The sequence below is a fragment of the Sapajus apella genome, unplaced genomic scaffold (assembly GCF_009761245.1).
Source record: "Sapajus apella isolate SASKATOON/1434 unplaced genomic scaffold, GSC_monkey_1.0 scaffold237, whole genome shotgun sequence".
NCBI lineage: Eukaryota > Metazoa > Chordata > Mammalia > Primates > Cebidae > Sapajus > Sapajus apella.
Genome location: NW_022437177.1, coordinates 344,730 through 365,559, shown reverse-complemented (window position 1 = coordinate 365,559; position 20,830 = coordinate 344,730). Strand labels below are relative to the sequence as shown.

General features: G+C 54.8%; 1 protein-coding gene across 2 annotated transcripts in view; it reads right to left on the bottom strand.

Moving 5' to 3' along the window:
- NOTCH3 (notch receptor 3) overlaps positions 1 to 20,830 on the bottom strand; it is a 44,240-nt gene that overhangs the window by 16,581 nt on the left and 6,829 nt on the right. The window contains exons 3-24 of one of the 2 annotated variants that reach the window (XM_032271566.1): positions 18,990 to 19,132; positions 18,567 to 18,905; positions 18,352 to 18,474; positions 18,031 to 18,264; positions 14,859 to 15,014; positions 14,575 to 14,760; positions 13,823 to 13,936; positions 13,468 to 13,581; positions 12,666 to 12,899; positions 12,441 to 12,551; positions 11,125 to 11,317; positions 10,895 to 11,046; positions 10,561 to 10,674; positions 9,661 to 9,816; positions 7,542 to 7,767; positions 6,948 to 7,149; positions 6,679 to 6,826; positions 6,064 to 6,248; positions 4,259 to 4,391; positions 3,915 to 4,172; positions 3,723 to 3,841; positions 2,108 to 2,673 (exon numbers count right to left, since the gene is read on the bottom strand). In XM_032271566.1, coding sequence (XP_032127457.1) covers positions 2,108 to 2,673; positions 3,723 to 3,841; positions 3,915 to 4,172; positions 4,259 to 4,391; positions 6,064 to 6,248; positions 6,679 to 6,826; positions 6,948 to 7,149; positions 7,542 to 7,767; positions 9,661 to 9,816; positions 10,561 to 10,674; positions 10,895 to 11,046; positions 11,125 to 11,317; positions 12,441 to 12,551; positions 12,666 to 12,899; positions 13,468 to 13,581; positions 13,823 to 13,936; positions 14,575 to 14,760; positions 14,859 to 15,014; positions 18,031 to 18,264; positions 18,352 to 18,474; positions 18,567 to 18,905; positions 18,990 to 19,132 — 4,206 coding nt within the window. The remainder of the gene's footprint in view (positions 1 to 2,107; positions 2,674 to 3,722; positions 3,842 to 3,914; positions 4,173 to 4,258; positions 4,392 to 6,063; positions 6,249 to 6,678; positions 6,827 to 6,947; positions 7,150 to 7,541; positions 7,768 to 9,660; positions 9,817 to 10,560; positions 10,675 to 10,894; positions 11,047 to 11,124; positions 11,318 to 12,440; positions 12,552 to 12,665; positions 12,900 to 13,467; positions 13,582 to 13,822; positions 13,937 to 14,574; positions 14,761 to 14,858; positions 15,015 to 18,030; positions 18,265 to 18,351; positions 18,475 to 18,566; positions 18,906 to 18,989; positions 19,133 to 20,830) is intronic. The other variant, XM_032271567.1, reaches the window with a different exon arrangement.

Below are 20,830 nucleotides of genomic sequence, written 5' to 3'. Positions count from 1 at the left end.
AGTAGAGACGGGATTTCACCATGTTGGCCAGGTTGCTGTTGAGCTCCTGACCTCAGATGATCCACCCACCTCGGCCTCCCAAAGTGCTGGGATTACAGGCGTGAGCCACTGCACCCAGCCCTGGATAATTGTTTTTTTTTGTTTTTGTTTTTTTTTTAATGGATTTGTTGAAATAGGGCCTTGCTCTGTTACCCAGCCTGGAGTGCAGTGGTTCAATCATAGCTCTCTGCAGTCTCAAAGTCCTGGGCTCAAATGATCCTCCCTACTCAGCCTCCCAAGTAGCTGGGACTGTAAGCCCACACCACACTCCTGGCCTCACTGGCTAACTATTAATTAATCAGTAAGTACTAACTGACTGACTGCCATATGTTGGGCACTGCTGCAGGCACAAGGATAAGGCTTAGCCACAAATCCTGGCCCACGTGCAGCTGGCATTCCACTCCATGAAGATAGACAGTAAAGGAGATACATGAGCCAAATATACAGCATCTCCATCACTCATCGGTAAAATCAAAATACAGGCTAGGGGCAGTGGCTCATGCCTGTAATCCCAACATTTTGGGATGCCGAGGTGGGCATATCACATGAGAACATGAGTTCAAGACCAGCCTGGCCAACATGGTGAAACCCATCTCTACTAAAAATACAAAAATCAGCTGGGCTTGGTGGCCAGTGCCTATAATCCCAGCTACTTGGAAGGCTGAGTCAGGAGAATCACTTCAACCCAGGAGGTGGAGGTTGCGGTGAGCCAAGATCACACCACTGCACTCCAGCCTGGGCGACGGGAGAGAAACCCTGTCTCAAAAAATTTTTAAAAATCTAAATATAAACATGCACACACAGAGTGCTGGATGGAATTAAATGCTAAGGAGAAAAATAAAGCAGAGGAAGGGCTGAGGGTAACCAGGGAGGAGCTCACTGAGAAGGTATGAAGCGATCCTCCAAGTAGCTGGGACTACAGGAATGCACCATTGAAGTGAAATGAAACCACCATTTCAGCAAAGACTTGAAGGAGGTGAGGGAGGAGCCATGTGGGGGAAGAGAACAGCCAAGCAGTGGGAACAGCTTGTGCAAAGGCCCTGGGGTATCTGGGGAACAGTAGAGAGGCCAGCATGGTTGGAGCAGAGTAAGGGGGAAACCAGGGAAGATGAGGATGGGAAGATGAAGGGGATGGAGGCTTCCAAGCAGACAGAGAGATATGCAGAGGAATAGAAGGCGGGGTGTAGGGATGGACAGAAGGACTGCCTAAGATAGGCATACAGAGGGGCAGAAAAGGGGCAGAGAGAGTTAGGGGCATGCACATAGATGAACAGCTATATAGAGGGGCAAAAAGAGTTCATGGATGGACAGATTTGGCCCAAGAATGGACAAGTCGGGGTACAGGAAGACAGTTGGGTACACAGAGGAATAAAAGGAATTCTTAGCCTGGTTCAGTGGCTCAGGCCCATAATCCCAGCACCTTGAGAGGCTGAGCTGAGTGGATCGCTTTGAGCTCAGGAGTTCAAGACCAGCCTGGACAACATGGCAAAGCCCCATCTCTACAAAAAGTACACAAGTTAGTTGGGCTCAGTGGCTCGCACCTGTGATCCCAGGTCCTCAGGAGGCTGAGGTGGGAGGATCAGTTGAGCCTGGGAGGTGGATGTGCAGTGAGCTGAGATCAGGCCACTGCATTCCAGCTTGGGCCACAGAGGGAGACTCTGTCTAAACACAAAGGAATTCAGCCAGGTGCGGTGGCTCACGCCTGTAATCCCAGCTACTCCAGAGGCTGAGGCAGGAGAATTGCTTAAACCCGGGAGGCAGAGGTTGCAGTGAGCCAAGATTGCGCCACTGCACTCCAGCCTGGGCCACAGAGCAAGACTCCGTCTCAAAAAAAAAAAAAAGAGGAATTCTTGGGTGGAGAAAAGGACAAACAAACAGGCACAGAAGTGCATAGGCAGATAGAAACGAGATAGGCAGGGCACGTGGTTGAACAGACAGACAGATGGGCAGATAGAGTGCAAAACGAAACAGGGCAAGTGAATGGGCGGGTGGAAAGACAGGCAGGGACCATGGACAAACACTGGGATGGATGCATGGACAGACGGATCGATCGGGTGGATGGGCTCACTTGCAAGTGCGCTCGCGGCCACCAGCATGGCAGTCGAAGTTGTCGTAGAGGCAGGCGGGCGAGCTGCAGGCGGGGTCGCAGCGGCTATTGTTGAAGAGGCGCCAGCACTGCAGCGCCTCGCACTGCCGCCAGGGGTCGCCCACGCTCAGCGAGCAGTCGCCACCGTCCCAGCCGCAGCCAGGGCTGTTGCACTCGCGATCGCAGCGCTGGTCCCCGCGCTTGGCCTGGCAGGCGGCGCGCGGGCACCGCGGCTCCTCCGGGACCTCGGGTGCCGCGGCGGGCGCCTCGCAGCGCGGTCCGGTCCAGCCCGGCGTGCAAGCGCAGCGGAAGAAGGGCGCGAGTGGCGCGGGGCGGCAGGAGCCCCCGTGGAGACAGGGGGCGGCCGCGCAGCTGGCGTTGGTGGCCCCCGGCGGCGACCCCGGGAAGCTGCGGCAGGAGGGCCCCGACAACCCTGGGGGGCAGGCGCAGCGCGGCCCGCGGGGTGTCTGCTGGCATGGGACGCCCACCGGGCACTGCAGCTCCCGGCAGGAGCGTGCCATCCGCTCGCACCGCGGACCCCAGAACGGCTGGAGGTCGGGTTTGGGGAGAGAGGAAAAAAAGTGAGGGAGGGGAGTAGAAGGAAGGAGTAAAAGAAACGGAAGAGTGGGGAAAAGAAGGGTCAAGGGACAAGAGGGGGAAGAGAAGAAGTCAAAACTAAGGAAGGTTGAGACCTCCCAACCTTCCCATGTCCCACCCAACCTCTCGCCTTTCCACAAGGGAGACCCCACCTGGCAAATAAGCCCCGCCCTCCCTGGAAGCCACGCCCCCCAAACACCTTTCCCTTAACCTCCAGGAAATGTCAGGGGTTTTATTGTGTCTTTGTTTTTTGTTTGTTATTTGAGACGGAGTGTCACCCTGTTGCCCAGGCTGGAGTGCAACGGCACGATCTCGGCTCACTGCAACCTCCGCCTCCCGGGTTCAAGCAATTCTCCTGCCTCAGTCTCCAGAGTAGCTAGAATTACAGGTGCCCGCCACCACACTAGGCTAATTTTTGTATTTTTAGTAGAGACAGGGGTTTCATGTTGCCCAGGCTGGTCATGAACTCCTGGCCTCAAGTGATCCACCCGCCTCAGGCCTCCCAAAGTGCTGGGATTACAGGCGTGAGCCAGCGGAAATGTCAGTATTTCCCAGAAACTCCCTTCTCTTTTTTTTTTTTTTTTTTCTTTTTTTTTGAGACGGAGTTTTGCTCTTGTTACCCAGGCTGGAGTGCAATGGCGCGATCTCGGCTCACCGCAATCCCCGCCTCCTGGGTTCAGGCAATTCTGCTGCCTCAGCCTCCTGAGTAGCTGGGATTACAGGCACGTGCCACCATGCCCAGCTAATGTTTTGTATTTTTTTAGTAGAGACGGGGTTTCATCATGTTGACCAGGATGGTCTCGATCTCTTGACCTCGTGATCCACCCGCCTTGGCCTCCCAAAGTGCTGGGATTGTAGGTGTGAGCCACCGCGCCCGGCCGAAACTCCCTTCTCTTTCCACCTCTCCCCTAAAGCCACATCCTCCTCCTAGAGGCCACGCCCGTAGTTCACAGGAGGCCACGCCCCTACTCCTCCTCCAGAGGCCCACACCCACACCTACCTGGACACAGTGGCAGGTGAAGGTCAACCCACCCCCAGGACCCGGGCTAGGACGGCACTGGCCTCCATGCTGGCATGGCTGAGACTCACAGGGAGACAAAACAGTCTGACAGCGGGGACCTGAGCAAGCAGGAGCATGTAGATTAGCCACAATGACAGGCGGGGTCCCAGGCCAGCCCCTTCTCCAACTTACCTGAGAAGCCAGCATGGCAAAGACAACGGAAACCCCCCCCTGGGTCCTGCAGGCAGTCCCGGGTGTGTGCCACATGACAGGCACCTGAGCGACACTCATTGATGTCTGCCTCGCAGCGCAAACCGGTGTAACCTGGGGGACAGGTGCAGCGGAAGCCGCCCACCAGGTCCACACAGGTGCCATTGTGTAGGCACCGGGGCCCTGAGTCCAGGGGTGGACCTGGGCCGCAGTCATCCTCATTAATCTCACAGAGCACGCCTGGGGGAAGAAACGGGGTGGGGGGGTAGTCAGGACGGGATGAAGACAGCCTCCCATCCTGTCCTCCAACCCTGGCCCTGGCGTACCCAGCGTTCCTGGGGGACAGGAGCAGAGATATCGGGCCACGAGGTCAATGCAGGAGCCCCCATGCTGGCAGGGCTGGGAGGCACACTCGTCTATGTCGTCCTCACAGTTGTCACCATTGTAGCCAGGCAGACACTTCAGTGGGACAAGAGAGGGACCCACTCAGCTTAGTGGGACACAGACACACCTGGACATACCCATGAAGACACAACCCCAGCACAAAAGGACACACACAGATGCCCAGCACACAAAGACATGCCCAGTGTGCAGGACATACACAAAGACAGTCAGTGCAAGGAAACACCCAAACACATAGGGCCACGGACACACTCAGTGCAGAGGGACACACATGCAAACACACAAACACCCCAGCCCAGGTGTAGCGGCTAACACCTGTAATCCCAGCCCTTTGGGAGGCCAGGATGGGAGGATCACTTGAGGCCAGGAGTTTAAAACCAGCCTGGGCAACATAGCAAGACCCCCATCTCTTCCAAAAAAAAAAAAAAGTATATATACATATATATACATACATAAAGAGATATATATATCTTTCCTTCTTTTCTTGCTTTCCAACAGAGTCTTTCTCTGTTGCCCAGGCTGGAGTGCAGTGGTATGACATAGCTCACTTGCAGCTTCAAACTTCTGGGCTCAAGTGGTCCTCCTGCCTCAGCCTCCTGAGTAGCTGGGACTACAGGTATGTGCCTGGCACACACACACACACATATATGCCAGGCATTGTGGTGCACACCTGTAGTCCCACCTACCCAGCTACTCAGGAGGCTTAGGTGAAAGGATCACTTGAGCCCAAGAGTTCGAAGCTGCAAATAAGGTATGATCACACCATTGCTCTTCAGCCTGGGCAACAAAGTGAGACCCTCTCTTAAAAACAAACAAACAAATAAACAAACGCAAGAGGGTTAGGTGCGGTGGTTCATGTCTGTAATCCCAGCCCTTTGGGAGGCTGAGGCAGGAAGATCACCTAAGCCCAAGACCAGACCCTATCTCTCCAAAAAATAATAATAATAATAGCCAGGCATAGTGGCACATGCCTGCAGTCCCAGCTACTCAGGAGGCTGAGGCAGGAGAAGCACTTGAGCCCAGAAGTTTGAGGCTGCAAGTGAGCTATGATCATACTACTGCACTCTAGTCTGGGTGACAGAGCAAGATACTGTCGGAAAGGGAAGGAAGGAAAGAAGGAAGGAAGGAAGGAAGAAAGGAAGGAGAGAGAGAGAGAGAAGGAAAACACCTAGACATCCTAACATATACACAACCAAAGGTGCACACTCAGACACACACAGATATGCCCAGGAAACAGCTGGACAGAGGTTCAGAGAGAAAAACACCCCAGGCTGGGCATGGTGGCTCACAGCACTTTGGGAGGCTGAGGTGGGCAGATCACCTGATGTCAGGAGTTTGAGACCAGCCCGGCCAACGTGGTGAAACTCTGTCTCCACTAAAAATACAAAAATTAGCTGGGTGTGCTGGCAGGCACCTGTAATCCCAGCTATTCGGGAAGCTGAGGCAGGAGAATCACCTGACCCCTGGCGAAGGTTGCAGTGAGCTGAGATTGTACCACTACACTCCAGCCTGGGTGACAGGGTGAGATCTCGACTCAAAAAAAAAAAAAAACCAACACCCCAGATCTACCCACAGTGACATCCACAGATATACCAAGAGTCCCAAAAGCAAAACCTCAGACACGTCTAGAGACATACCCACACCAAGCCACAGACGTACAGAAACGTGTGCCCAGACACACCCAGGCATGCCCACCTCCTCTTCCCTCTCCTGGGGGGCACCCCCTTACCTCACACACATAGCCCCCCATGTAGCCACGGCAGGTCCCCCCATGCTGGCAGGGCTGGGCCAAGCAGGGGTCCACCTCCAGCTCACAGTAGCTGCCAGTACGGCCCTCTGGGCACACACAGTAGTGGGAGCTGTCTTCGTCCACACACTGCCCACCCGCCTGACACAGCTGCTCTGGCCGCACCCCTGCAAAGAGGAGAGTGGCACAGGAACGGCGGTGACCCCATACATCCCCCTTCTGCCTCCATCACACACACCATTCAACATCCTTGCTGGAATGAGTCCCCAGGATCACACCCACACTCCATCAGGTTCTCACACATCCCCCCAGCAGGAAAGGTCTCATCACTGACAAACACACACATGCCTTCGATGCTCACAGCAGCTCGGTCACAACCTGCAGCACACACACCATCCCTGCTGTCTCACGGTAACAACACACACACCATCCTGGCCAAAGTTGTCTCATGCTCACACACCCACAACACTCAGCCACACATCCCATCATGCCCCATAGGCTCTATGGCTCCCCATTCAGCTCATACTAGCAGGAGGTATGTGCACGAGCCCCCTCGTGGAGCCCCACACGCCTGGTCGCGTGCCAGGGGGACCTCACCGATCTGGGCTGAGGCCTCCCTGCAGGGCAGGCTTCGAATGTCACAGAGGCGGCCACTCCACCCTGGGGGACAAAGGCAATATGCCCCAGTCTGGACACAGCGACCCCCGTTTTGACAAGGCTCCCGGCTGCACCAGTCCACCAGCTTCTGGAGGGGAAGCACTCAGAGTCAGTACTGGGGAGTCTGGCGTAGCTGTGCCCAGACTTAGCTTCCCCCTCCTAGGATCCCGGTCAGCCTCCTCCCCCAGGTCCCCAGTAACTCCGCCCACCTGGCACTGGGGGCCCGTGAAGCTCTCGGGGCAGGTGCAGCGGAAGCCAGGATGGGCGGCGCTGCAGACGCCCCCGTGCAGGCAGGGCCGCGAGAGGCAGGGATCTGCCTCATGTTGGCAGTGGGCTCCTGTGTAGCCAGGACGGCACAAGCAGCTGAACGAGTTCACGCCGTCCACACAGGTCCCGCCATTGAAGCAGGAGCTGGAGGTGAAGGAGTGGGAGGGAGAATCAGGCCCCGCCCCCTCGCAGGCCTCGCCCTCCTTCCTGAGTCCTGGATTGGCTCGAGACTTCCCACTCCCTGACCCTTACCTCCACAAGAAGTAGCAGCCCCAGCAGAAGCCAACCAAGTCCCTTAGCTCCATCCAATTCAGGGACTTCAGCCCTAAGCTGGAAGCCATGCCCTCTCAGGCACCTGAGACTCCAAGGTGACCTCCGAAACAGATACCCTGCTTCCCTGGCCCTGCCCCACCAGTCATCAGAGTCCTAAGTGGATCCCAAGTTGAGGACTCTACCCAATCCTTGCTGTCCCCACTTCATCCCAGGCCCCTATCCCAAGCCAGAGTCCCTGCGCTCCAAGCAGGGGCCCCGCCCACCTGGGGCTGCAGTCTGGCAGGTCCTGCTCGCAGTGGAAGCCTCCGTAGCCAGGTGGGCAGGTGCAGGTGAAGGAGGCCACGTGGTCGGTGCAGGTACCCGGGCCGCAGGGGCTGCTCAGGCACTCATCCACGTCGTGGGCACAACGTGGGCCGGCAAAACCAGGGAGGCAGGAGCACGAAAAGGAACCCACGCCGTCTTGGCACAAGCCTCCGTTCAGGCATGGGTCTGAGGGCAGGAGGAAGGCGGTCTGGTCACCTACCTTGCCCCCATTAGCCCAGTCTGACTGGGATATGCCTTGGATTGAAAAGAATTCAGGAGGAAACCAGGTTCAACTGGGAGGGGGTGCATTTGGTCAGAGGAATCTAAATCCATCCCCTTCTGTGGCCTCGTCCCCTCCTTTATCTGGAAACCTTACCTATATGGCAAGGGGCAGGTGTTGGGAGAACCAAAAGGTCTCTTTAAGCTGCCAAGCAAATGCTGCTAATTGTGCCTGATCTAATTCCTGTGCTTGGGACAGGCCAAGAACAACGGTCACTAGCCACACGTGGCTACTGAGTCCTTGAAATTGTGTGGCCAGGTGCAGTGACTCACGCCTGTAATCCCAGCACTCTGGGAGGCTGAGGTGGGTGGATCACGAGGTCAGGCGTTCGAGACTAGCCTGGCCAACATAGTGAAACCCTGTCTGTAATAAAAATATGAAAAGAAGGCCGGGCGCGGTGGCTCAAGCCTGTAATCCCAGCACTTTGGGAGGCCGAGGCGGGTGGATCACGAGGTCAAGAGATCGAGACCATCCTGGTCAACATGGTGAAACCCCGTCTCTACTAAAAGTACCAAAAATTAGCTGGGCATGGTGGTGCATGCCTGTAATCCCAGCTACTCAGGAGGCTGAGGCAGGAGAATTGCCTGAACCCAGGAGGCGGAGGTTGCGGTGAGCCGAGATCGTGCCATTGCACTCCAGCCTGGGTAACATGAGTGAAACTCCGTCTCAAAAAAAAAAAAAAAAAAAAAAAAATATATATATATATATGAAAAGAAAAATTAGCTGGGCGTGGTGGCGGGCACCTGTAATCCCAGCTACTCTGGAGGCTGAGGCAGGAGAATCCCTTGAACCTGGGAGGCGGAGGATGCAGTGAGCCAAGATCCTGCCACTGCACTCCAGTCCAGTGCACCCCAGTCTGGGAGACAGTGCAAGACTCCGTCTCAAAAAGAAAGGAAAGGCCAGGCACGGTGGCTCACACCTGTAATACCTCATTTTGGGAGGCTGAGGCAGGCAGATCACCTGAGGTCAGGAGTTCGAGACCAGCCTGACCAACATGGAGAAACCCCATCTCTACTAAAAATACAAAAAATTAGCCAGGCATGGTGGCACATGCCTGTAATACCAGCTACTCAACAGGCTGAGGCAGGAGAATCGCTTGAACCTGGGAGGCGAGAGTTGCAGTGAGCCAAAATTCCACCATTGCACTCTACACTGGACAACAAAAGCGAAACTGTCTCCAATAAAAAAAAAGAAAAGAAATTGTGACTAAATGGAGATGTGCTACAAATGTAAAATACACACTGGATTTCAGATTTTGTATGAAAAAAATAGGCTGGGCATGGTGGCGCACACTTGTAATCCCAGCACTTTGGGAGGTCAAGGTGGGTAGATCACTTGAGCTCAGGTGTTTGAGGCCAACCTGGGCAGTATATCAACACCCCATTTCTACCAAAAATACAAAAATCAGCTGAGCATAGTGGTGCATGCCTATAGTCCCAGTCACTGGGGAGGCTGCAGCACCTGAGCCCAGAGGGTAGAGGTTACAGTGAGCCATGATCGCACCACTGTACTCCAGTGACAGAGCTAAGACCCAGTCTCACAAAAAAAAAAAAAAAAGAGAGAGAGAGAGAGATAGGCAGTACGGAGACTCCAAGGCTCCAAGCCCAACTCATTCCCTAACTCATTCCCTGGCCATGGGCAAGTCACCCAACCTCCTCAGGCCTCGGTTTCCATATGAATAAAATGGGAAAAGTAAGAGAAGTGTGAAGATAAAATGACAGCACAGTGACAGGCTCGCAGTTCAAGCTGAAGGCCTGTGTTCGCCCGAGCAGCACCCCCAAGAGCTCCCGTGCACTCACTGGGGTCACAGTCATTGATGTTCTGATCGCAGGAATGGCCAGTGTACCCTCCATGGCAGGTGCAGCTGAAACCCCCTGCCATGTTGGTGCAGATACCATGAGGGCCGCAGGGTGAGGGGCTAGCACACTCATCCACATCCTGCTGGCATCGTGGACCTGGGGGTGGGGAGCAAGATGACATTTAGTGTTAGAGGGTAGAGGGCAGTGTCTCAGGGGCCTGGGGCTCAGGAGGAACCTGCAGGCTGAGATGAGTGAAGATAAAATAAGGCATGCTGTCATTCCAGTCTGAGCAATTTTGCATATGCAGTTTCAGAATGGTCGTCTCCCTGTCTCAGGAGGTGGCATATACATACTATGAGGTCTGCGCCTTCAGGAAGCTGGACCCAAAACCCCACCCGAGTTCCAGCATCTCTTGCCCCATTTCCCTTCCTCTTCCCAGGGCTAACTCACACTGGTTGCAAGTATCTGTGTCCAGCTCTGTCCTTCCCAGAAGAAAGCCCTCTTTTTTTTTTGAGACAGAGTTTCTCTCTTGTTGCCCAGACTGGAGTGCAATGGCGCGATCTTGGCTCACCACAACCTCCACCTCCCAAGTTCAAGCACCTCCTGAGTAGCTGGGATTACAGGCATGCGCCACCACGCCCAGCTAATTTTGTATTTTTAGTAGAGATGGGGTTTCTCCATGTTGGTTAGGCTGGTCTCGAACTCCCGACCTCAGGTGATCCACCCGCCTCGGCCTCCCAAAGTGCTGGGATTACAGGCATGAGCCACTGTGCCTGGCCAGGAAGCCCCTCTCAAAGGCAGGGCTGGGAGTAGGATGTCCTCTGGATCTCCAGCATCTTCCAGGATAGGGCAGGGGGAAAAGGAGATGGAGAGGAGGAGGGAGAGAAGCAGGCAGTGTACCTTGCCAGCCCTGGGGGCAGGAGCAGACAGCCAGCTGGCCAGGGGCAGACTCACAGCGGCCCCCATGCTCACAGGGGTTCGGGGTGCAGGGGGAGAGGAGCTCACATTGACGTCCTGTGGGGCATGGAAGAGAGGGAAGCAGTGAGATCGCATTAAGGGACACCCTGATCCCATCTCCCTCCAGGGTCCTCACCTTGATACCCACCTCCCAAGCTCCTGAAGGGAAATAACTGAAAGCAAAAAAGAAGCCAGTGTAGGGGGAGGAGAGAGTAGAGAAGGGAGATGAGAGGACAATGACGTTGGTGGGGCCACAGAGGGAAGGTGAGGTACACACCCTGAACACCAGTGGGACAGGTGCAGTGGAAGCCCGCTCCATCGCTGCTGCAGGTCCCACCTGCCCGGCAGGGCTGGGACTCACAGGCATCTCGGGCCAGGCTCTGGCTGCATCGGGGGCCACTCCAGCCAGGCTCACATACACAGCGGAACCTGGCAGGAGAGAGTAGTCAGGGCGGGCAGGTGGGCCAGGGAGAAGGGGCAGTGTCCAAGGCTGAGAAGGGCCCTCACCCGCCAGGTGCATCATAGCAGATGCCGTGACTGCAGGGCTCATGGGCACAGGGATGGCTCGGGGGGAGGCAGAGTGGGGGCAAGGAGCCAGGCGGGCAGAGGCAGCGGAAGCCGTTTTCCCCATCCACGCAGGAACCTCCCTCGCCGCAGGGGCTGGAAGCACACTCATTGATCTCCACGTTACAAAGGGGCCCTGGGGAGCATACAAGCAATCTCATCTCAGAACAAAGGTGGCAAGGACAACTAGGGAGGGACGACCTGATCCCACTTAGGACACCCACACCCCCGAGCAAGGACAACCTCTTTTTCATAAGGCATCAGCTCTTGTGCAAATTAGGACACCCACCTCCTCAACCAAGAGCTGCCTTGCCCCAGATCATCCTGGTCCCCAAACTTCCATGAAGCCCCCTTCTTTTTATTGTCTTCTTTATATTTTTTGAGATAGGGTCTCATTCTGTCACCCTGCAGTGGCATGATCACACCTCCCTACAGCCTCTACCTTCTGGCCTCAAGTGATCCTCCCACCTCAGCCTCCTGAGTGGCTGGGACTACAGACGGGCACCACCAAGCCCGCCTCTGTGTGTGTGTGTGTGTGTATTTACTTATTGACTAATCTGGCTTTGGGAATATGCTTATTTTTTTGTAGAGACAGGGTTTCATTATGTTGCCCAGGCTGGTCTGGAACTCCTGGGATCAAGTGATCCTCATGCCTCAACCTCCCAAAGTGCTGGGATTACAGACGTGAGCCAACACACCTAGCAAAGTCGTTTTCATTTCTATCAACAATTACTTTAGCCCCATCCAGAGATAACTCAGTCACATTCATCTATGTTCCAGAAAAAAAAATTATTATTTTTTTTTGAGATGAAGCCTCACTCTGTTGCCCAGGCTGGAGTGCAGTGGCTCAATCTTGGCTCTCTGTAACCTCCGCCTCCTCAGTTCAAGCAATTCTCCTGCCTCAGCCTCCCAAGTAGCTGGGATTACAGGCAAGTACCACCACAACCCGCTAATTTTTGTATTTTTAGTAGAGACGATGTTTCACCACGTTGACCAGGCTGGTCTCAAAATCCTGACCTCAAGTGATCCACCTGCCTAGGCCTCCCAGAGTGCTGGGATTACAGGTGTGAGCCACCGGCCTGGCCTCCAGAAAAATCTTGAAACAACCTTATGCCAGTGAGACAGCATAGCCTCAGGGCAAAGTATGGACAACCTCACTGGACAAGAGTCTACACAGATACAGGCAAAACAAGCCCACAGAGACAAGTGACTTCACCCTCGATCTAAGGACACCCTCTCCATGGCAGCCACTTGCCCACCTGTGAAGCCAGGCTGGCAGACACAGTCGTAGCGGTTGATACCATCACGGCAGACTCCAAAGGTGCAGGGGTTACTGGCACAGTCGTCAATGTTCACTTCACAGTTCACACCTGGAGGTCAGGAACATGGCATGGAGTGGCCACCACTGTGCCCCACTAGATGCACCCTTCCCAAACCCCTGTGCCCTCCAGATGTGCTGTTTCTGCCCCAGCCCCCATTCCCACCTGTGGTCCCAGAAGGGCAGCGGCAGAGGTACTTGTCCACTAGGTCTAGGCATTTGCCCCCATGGCGGCAGGGCTGGCTGCGGCACTCATCCACCTGGCTCTCGCAGCGTGTGCCCGTGTAGCCAGGGGCACAGGCACATGAGAAGCTGGCGATGCCATCCACGCAGCGACCGTGGTGGCACGGATCAGGGGAGCAGTCATCCACGTTGCGTTCACACAGCGTCCCCTCAAAGCCTGCGGGGGGGGGGGCGGGGGGAGGACGGGGGAGGGGAGACCGACAGGGTCAGGCTCCGCCCACTTGCCAGGGGCCTGCCCACAGGTGAGGCCTCGGACCAATCCTGGTTCAGCTCTATCTAAGGCCCTGCCCATCAAGCTGTCAGGAGTCCGGCTCAATACAGGCCCCACCCCCCACTTGCCTCCACTCCATCCCCGCTACAAGCTCCAGAATTTGCGCCTGGCTAAGACCCTCCCACAGTTAAATCCCACCCCTAGCTGTGGCCCCACCTCCAGCCCTGTTTCTGCGCCACCCTCCACTGGAGATAGGAGCACATGGTTCCTATGGTGCCAGGGGAAGGTATTGGGCCCTCCCATTCAGTTACACCCACCCTGTGCTCCAACCCTTTGGCCCCACACCTAGGCTTTTGTCAGTCTATATACTTTATGGGCTCCACCCCCCAACTCTGTCATTGGGTCCTGCCTTGCCACAATCCTGCCCCCAAGCTCTCCCCAAGTCTGTTATTGGCCCTGTCCCCCACAAGTGCCGCCTCCTGATTCTTGTCGGACTGTTGTCAGCCCGCCTCACCCTCAGCACAGCGACACTCGTAGCCATCAGGCTGGTCCACGCACTTGGCGCCATTCCTGCAGGGCGTGCTCGCGCATTCGTCCACGTCCAGCTGACACGTGGAGCCGCTGAAGCCTGGGGTGGTGAGTGGGATGAGCAGAGGCCCAGAAAGGGTGAGAGCAGTACACCCCTCACCAGCCCCGCCTTGTTCGGGTGGAAAAACCCATTTACTTGGATTTACATTAACTTCCATATGCTTCATAACACATGGTTTCTATTACAAGTTATCCGCTAACGTGGTTTTATAGGTTCCCACCCTGGAGTTTTCGCCCCTTCCCAAACATGTTTTTCAGGCTCCCTCTCCCGAGGTCCTCACCCGAGGGGCAGGTGCAGGTGAAGCCGTTGACTCGGTCCTTGCAGACCCCACCATTGACACAGGGGCTACTCTGACACTCGTCGATATCCACCTCGCAATAGGTTCCTGTGAAGCCTGGGGGCAGGGAACCGGGCTTAGGAAAGTGGGGGCTACCCCATGGTGTAAACGGAGTGCAAGGAGGGAGGTACTTTCCTTCCTACTCATAGACAAATCCCCCGACCCTTAGTCCCCACCTCCACGCCCCCAACCCAACCTTAATTTTCAGCCACAGGCTGGACTGTTACCCAGCTGGCCCGAGGCTCATGGGAATCCGTCGAGACCTTGCCTTCAAACCCTCCTTCTCTCCCCAGTCCTCAGACTAAGCCCTTTCCCCAGTACCGTGCCCCCAGCCCCAGTACCCCCATAGCCTTGTGCCCAGGTTTACTACAAGACTGTCTGCCGGCTTCACCTTGACCACACAACAGCCCCGACCCTGCTTCTCTATCCCCAGCCCCTTCCTGAGTGGGTCCTCAGGCCCAAATACTACTCAGGTGGTAGGCAGCCCACCTAAGGTTCCACTGACTCCACTTGACCACGCCCCCAGCCTCACACAGGATTCCGTTCTGCCCTGAGCCCACCTCCTTCCAGGCTTCGGTCTCTAAGGGTCGCACTCCAAACCCACTTCCACCCCATTCCTCTCCCCTCCCCATCCGCGGGCTTCTCTGGCCCCGCCCTCTGCCTCAGGACCCGCTCAGGCCACGCCCACCACCCACCTGCCATACAGATGCAGGTGAACTGGCCGATTCGGTCGAGGCACGTGGCCTGGTTGCGGCAGGGCCCCGACAGACACTCGTTGACATCGGTCTCACAGCGAGGTCCGGTGTAGCCACGGCCGCACTGGCACAGGAAGGAGCCCTGCGTGTTCACGCACCGGCCCAAGTGCTCGCAGGGGTTGGCGCCTGCGCGACGGAGCACGTTTGGTGTGGGCGTGGCTGGCCGGGACCTCCTCCTCTCCCCTCTTTCCCAGCCCATCCCCAGGTGGTGGAGCTCCTCTCACCAATAGAGCACTCGTCCACATCCTGGTCACATGCCCCGCCCGTGAAGCCGGGCGGACAGGTGCAAATGGCTCGCCCGTTCACCGGATTCGTGTCACAGATAGCATCCTCATGACAGGGGTTGCTGACACAGGCGTCATCCAGGTGACACAGGAGGCCTGGGAAGTGGTAGACAGACATCATAGGCAGACTTTCCTGCTCTGCCCAAAAGGCCCACACCCCTTGCAGATTGCTTTGTGATTTTTTGGTTTTCTATGTGATTATTATTATTTTTTTTTTTTGAGACGGAGTTTTCCCTCTTGTTGCCCAAGCTGGAGTGCAATGGCGCGATCTTGGCTCACTGCAACCACCACCTTCCGGGTTCATGCGATTCTCCTGTCTCAGCCTCCCGAGTACCTGGGATTACAGACGAACGCTACCACACCCGGCTAATTTTTTGTGTTTTTAGTGAAACGCCGTTTACCATGTTAGCGAGGCTGGTCTCGAACTCCTGACCTATAGTGATCCACCCTCCTTGGCCTCCCAAAGTGCTAGGATTACAGGTATGAACCACCACAACCGTCCTGTTGTTTTTATTAAACCTAAAGAGTATTTAGTAGCTGCCATTTTTATCCATTTATTATGAGAACTATCAAGCACACAGAAAAGTTGACCATTCATATATCCACCACCTAGATTCAACTATTGTTAGCTTAATCCACCAATCTTTTTTTTCTAAACCATTTAAAAATGAATTGCAGACCGGGCACAGTGGCTCATGCCTATAATTCCAGCACTTTGGAAGGCCAAGGTGGGTGGATCACTTGATATCAGGAGTTCAAGACCAGCCTGGGCAACATAGCAAGACCCCATCTCTACAAAAAATACAAAACTTAGCCAGGCATTGTGGCACACGCCTGTAATCCCAGCTACCTGGGGGACAGAGGTGAGAGGATCATGAGCCCAGGAGGTCAAGGCTGCAGTGAGCTGAGATCGTGCCACTGCACTGCAGCCTGGGTGACAAAGCGAGACACCACCTCAAAAAGTAATAATAAAATAAATTGCAAACATCCACATATTTTTGTTTTGTTTTGTTTTTGTTTTTTGGGGTTTTTTTTTTTTTTTTGAGACAGAGTCTCACTCTATAGCCAGGCTGGAGTAAAGTGGCTCAATCTTGGCTCACTGTAATCTATACCTCCTGGGTTCAAGTGATTCCCCTGCCTTAGCCTCTCAAGTAGCTGACACAACAGGCACGCATCACCATGCCCGGCTAATTTTTTTGTATTTTAGTAGAGACAGCGTTTCACTATGTTAGCCAGGCTGGTCTTGAACTCCTGACCTCTGGTGATCTGCCCGCCTTGGCCTCACAAAGTGCTGGGATTACAGGCGTGAGCCACTGTGCCCAGCCTACATCCAGATATTGTTTTAAAACCTATTGGCTCTCTTTCTGATTACAAAAGGGTCCTACCCTCCAGTCTTTGCTTCTGTAATACCCTCTTCCAGGTATGCCCTCTTTATATTTCCATGTTCCTCTCCTAAACATGTTCTCTGATCTTTGCCACTTCCAAAGGGAACACCGAGGAGTTCCCCATTCCAATGGCTTCTGCCCTCAGCCATGCATCAGTGCAATGTCAGCCTCCTCCCCATCTCTTCTAGGCTTACACTTCACCTCTAAACCCGCCTCTGGCATAATCTTGTTTTTTTTATTTCTTTTTTTTAGACAGGGTCTTTACACTGTCTTCCAGGCTGGAGTGCAATGGCTCGATCTCAGCTCACTGCAACCTTTACCTTTTGGATTCAAGCCATCTTCCCACCTCAGCATCCAGAGTGGCTGGGACAACAGGCATGCGCTACCATCCCCAGCTAATTTTTTGTATTTTTGGTAGAGACAGGGTTTTGCCATGTTGGCCAGGCTGGTATCAAACTGCTGAGCTCAAGCAATTCACCCACCTGGAAATCCTAAAGTTTTGGGGTTATAGGTGTGAGCCACCACACCCAGTCTGCCAAGTTTTCGTAGAGAAGAGGTCTCACGGCCGGGCGCGGTGGCTCAAGCCTGTAATCCCAGCACTTTGGGAGGCCGAGGCAGGTGGATCACGAGGTCAAGAGATCGAGACCATCCTGGTCAACATGGTGAAACCCCGTCTCTACTAAAAATACAAAACATTAGCCAGGCATGGTGGCGCGTGCCTGTAATCCCAGCTACTCAGGAGGCTGAGGCAGGAGAATTGCCTGAACCCAGGAGGCGGAGGTTGCGGTGAGCCGAGATCGCACCATTGCACCCCAGCCTGGGTAACAAGAGCGAAACTCCGTCCCAAAAAAAAAAAAAGAGAAGAGGTCTCACTATGTTGCCCAGGCTGGTCTCAAAGTCCTGGGCCCAAGCAATCCTCCCATTTTGGCTTCCCAAAATGCTGGGATTACAGGCATGAGCTACTGTGCCCAGCCTAGCAGACAGAATGTTGGAAATAGATGCCCGGTGCCGCAAAGAAAAATCAGCACTGAGGCAAAGGATCTTTCAGCAACACAATTTTTACTTCCTGGACTGCAGGAAGGGTACCCTCGCTAGCCATGGTGCCACGAGAGTACCTGCAGTCCAGGAAGTAAAAATTACGTTGCTGAAAGATCCTTTGCCTCAGTGCTGATTTTTCTTTGGGTCATCGAGCATCTATTTCCAACACAGAGTCTCGTTCTGTTGCCTGGTTAATTTTGGTATCTTTAGTAGAGACGGGGTTTCACCATATTGGCCTGGCTGCTCTCGAACTCCTGACCTCGTGATCCACAAAGTGCTGGGATTACAAGCGTGAGCCACCTTCCCTTCCCGCGTAATTTTTTTTTTTTTTTTTTTTTTGAGACAGAGTCTCACTCACAGGCTAGAGTGCAGTGGCGCTGTCTCAGCTCAGTGCAACTTCTACCTCCTGAGGCCCAGTGATCCTCCTGCCTCAGCCTCCCAAGAAACTGGGATTACAGGTGTGCCCCACCACACCCAGCTAATTTTTGTGTTTTCAGTAGAGATGGGGTTTCACCATGTTGACCAGGCTGGTCTCCAACTCCTAACCTCAATGATCTACCCACCTCAGCCTCCCAAAATGCTGTGATAACAGGCATGAGCCACCATAATCTTTCTAACTCAAGTCGGCCCTCTTATTTGCCCCCATTAAAAACCATCCATAGCTCCCTGCAGGGTAAACGGCCACTCACCAGTCTTGCCCATGGGGCAGGCACAGTAGAAAGAAGCCACGCGGTCATGGCAGGTGGCCCCGTGGAAGCACACGGCTGTGGCACAGTCATCGATATTCTGACTGCAGCTCTCGCCTGTCCAGCCATTGACACACACGCAGCTGTGGCCACCCAGCGTGTTGAAGCAGGTGCCCCCATTGTGGCAGGCGTTGGGCTGCAGCTGACACTCATCCACGTCCTCTGTGCAGAACTGGCCTGTGGCACACAGATGCAGCTGTCCAGCCACCCAGTGCATGCCCACCCAAGGCCTGCCTCCCCGCCCCCTATGGCACCAGTCCCCACCTGTCCACTCAGGAGGGCACTGGCAGTTGTAGGTGTTGACACCATCCACACATGTCCCCCCGTTGAGACATTGGTGCCCTGGACAGTCATCCACGTTCACTTCACAATTCTGACCCTCAAACCCTAGCAAGGAAGGGGGCAAGGATGGTCACCACCAGGCTGGCCTGCTGTCCCCATGCCCACCCCTCTGCCTCCCCTGAGTAGGGCTCACTCACCGGGAAGACAGGCGCAGTCATAAGTGAAGTCACCACTCTGCCTGCAGGTGCCCCCGTTACGGCATGGTGAGGGCGCACAGGGCACTACAGGGTTCTCACATAGTGACCCGGTGTAGCCAGCTGGACACTGGCAGCGGAAGGAGCCAGGTGTGTTGAGGCAGGTGCCACCATGGCGGCAGGGCCCACCCACCCGGCACTCATCCACATCGCTTCGGCAGCTGCGGCCCTGGTACCCAGGTGGGCAGGAGCAGAGGAAGCGTCCATCGGGCCCCACTGAGCAGCGGGCACCATGGGCACAAGGGCTGCTGAGGCAGGGATCTGGCAGGGAGCAGTCAGGGCCTGGAGGGACCAGGACAGTGTGAGCTTGGGACTGACCACACCCCCGCCTGCCTCTCGTCCCCCTCCAGACTCTTCCCCTCTTACCTCGGAAGCCACGGGGGCACCGGCATGAGAATCGGGCAGTGCCAGCCACCACTGAACTCTGGCAGACACCACGACCAACACAGGGGCCTGAGTGACAGGGGTCCTCCAGCTGACACCGCTCACCCACCCAGCCGGGCGGGCACCTGTAGGCAGAGATGGCTTGGTCAGGGCAGCACAGGGCAGTACAGCCCCAGACACAAAGATACACACAAGACAGGCAAGAAACACACAGGGAAATGGAGCAGCAAACACACATTTGCTGGGCGAGGTGGCTCACACCTGTAACCCCAGAACTTTGGGAGGCTGAGGCAGGGAGATCACTTGGGATCAGGAGTTTAAGACCAGCCTGGCCAACACGGTGTAACCCTGTCTCCAGTAAAAGCACAAAAATATGCCAGGTGCAGAAGTTCATGCCTGTAATCCCAGTACTCTGGGAGGCCAAAGCGGGCAGATCACCTGAGATCGGGAGTTCAAGACCAGCCTGATCAACATGGAGAAACCCTGTCTCTACCAAAAAATACAAAAATTAGCCAGGCATGGTGGCGCATGCCTGTAATTCCAGCTACTCAGGAGGCTGAGGCAAGAGAATCACTTGAACCCGGGAGACGGAGGTCGTGGTGAGCAGAGGTTCTGCCATTGCACTCCAGCCTGGCAACAAGAGGGAAACTGTCTCAAAAATAAAAAGTACCCAAAAATTTGCCGGGCATAGTGGTGCATGCCTATAATCCCAGCTACTTGAGAGGCTGAGACAGGAGAATAGCTTGAACCCAGGAGGTGGAGGTTGAAGTGAGCCGACATCACGCTGCTGCACTCCAGCCTGGGCAACAGAGTGAGGCTCCGTCTCAAAAACAAAAACAGGCCAGGCGCGGTGGCTCAAGCCAGTAATCCCAGCACCTTGGGAGGCCGAGGCGGGTGGATCACGAGGTCAAGAGATCGAGACCATCCTGGCCAACATGGCGAAAACTACAAAAAAACTAGCTGGGCGTGGTGGTGTGCGCCTGTAGTCCCAGCTACCCGGGAGGCTGAGGCAGGAGTATTGCTTGAATCCAGGAGGCAGAAGTTTCAGTGAGCCGAGATCGTGCCTGGCGCCTGGTGACAAAGTGAGACTCTGTCTCAAACAAAACAAAACAAAACGAAACGCACATTCATTCATGTAACGAGTATCTACTGAGTACCTACGATGTCCTGAGCAATACAAATACACCAACAAATACAATGAAAGCGATCCCTACCCCTCTGGATCCTTGCAGCCCAGGTCCAGGCAAGGAGAACAAATACAAATAAGAAATTAATATACAACATGCTAGCAAGGGGTGGTGAAAGCCATCAGAACCATGAAGGATGTAGTCAGTTGGGTGGCGGCCCCTGAAAAGATGACATCCATGTCCCAGAACCTGTGACTAGGACCTTATTAGGAAAGAAGGGGTCTTTGCAGATGTTATTTTTTTTAAACAGAGCCTTGCTCTGTCACCCAGGCTGGAGTGTAGTGGCGCGATCTCAGCTCACTGCAACCTCAACCTCCCAGATTCGAGCAATTCTTCTGTCTCAGCCTCCCAAGTAGCTGGGACTACAGGTGCCCACCACCATGCCTGGGTATGTAGATGTAATTAAATGACAGATGTCAAGATGAGATCATTCTGAATTATACACCTGGGCCCTAAATTCAGTAACAAGGGATCATACAAGAGAAAAGGTCGCTACTGTAATCCCAACACTTTGGGAGGTCGAGACAGGACGATCACTTCCAGCCAGAAGTTCAAGACCAGCCCAAGCAACACAGGGAAACCTTTCTACACACACACACACACACACACACACACACACACACACACACACACACA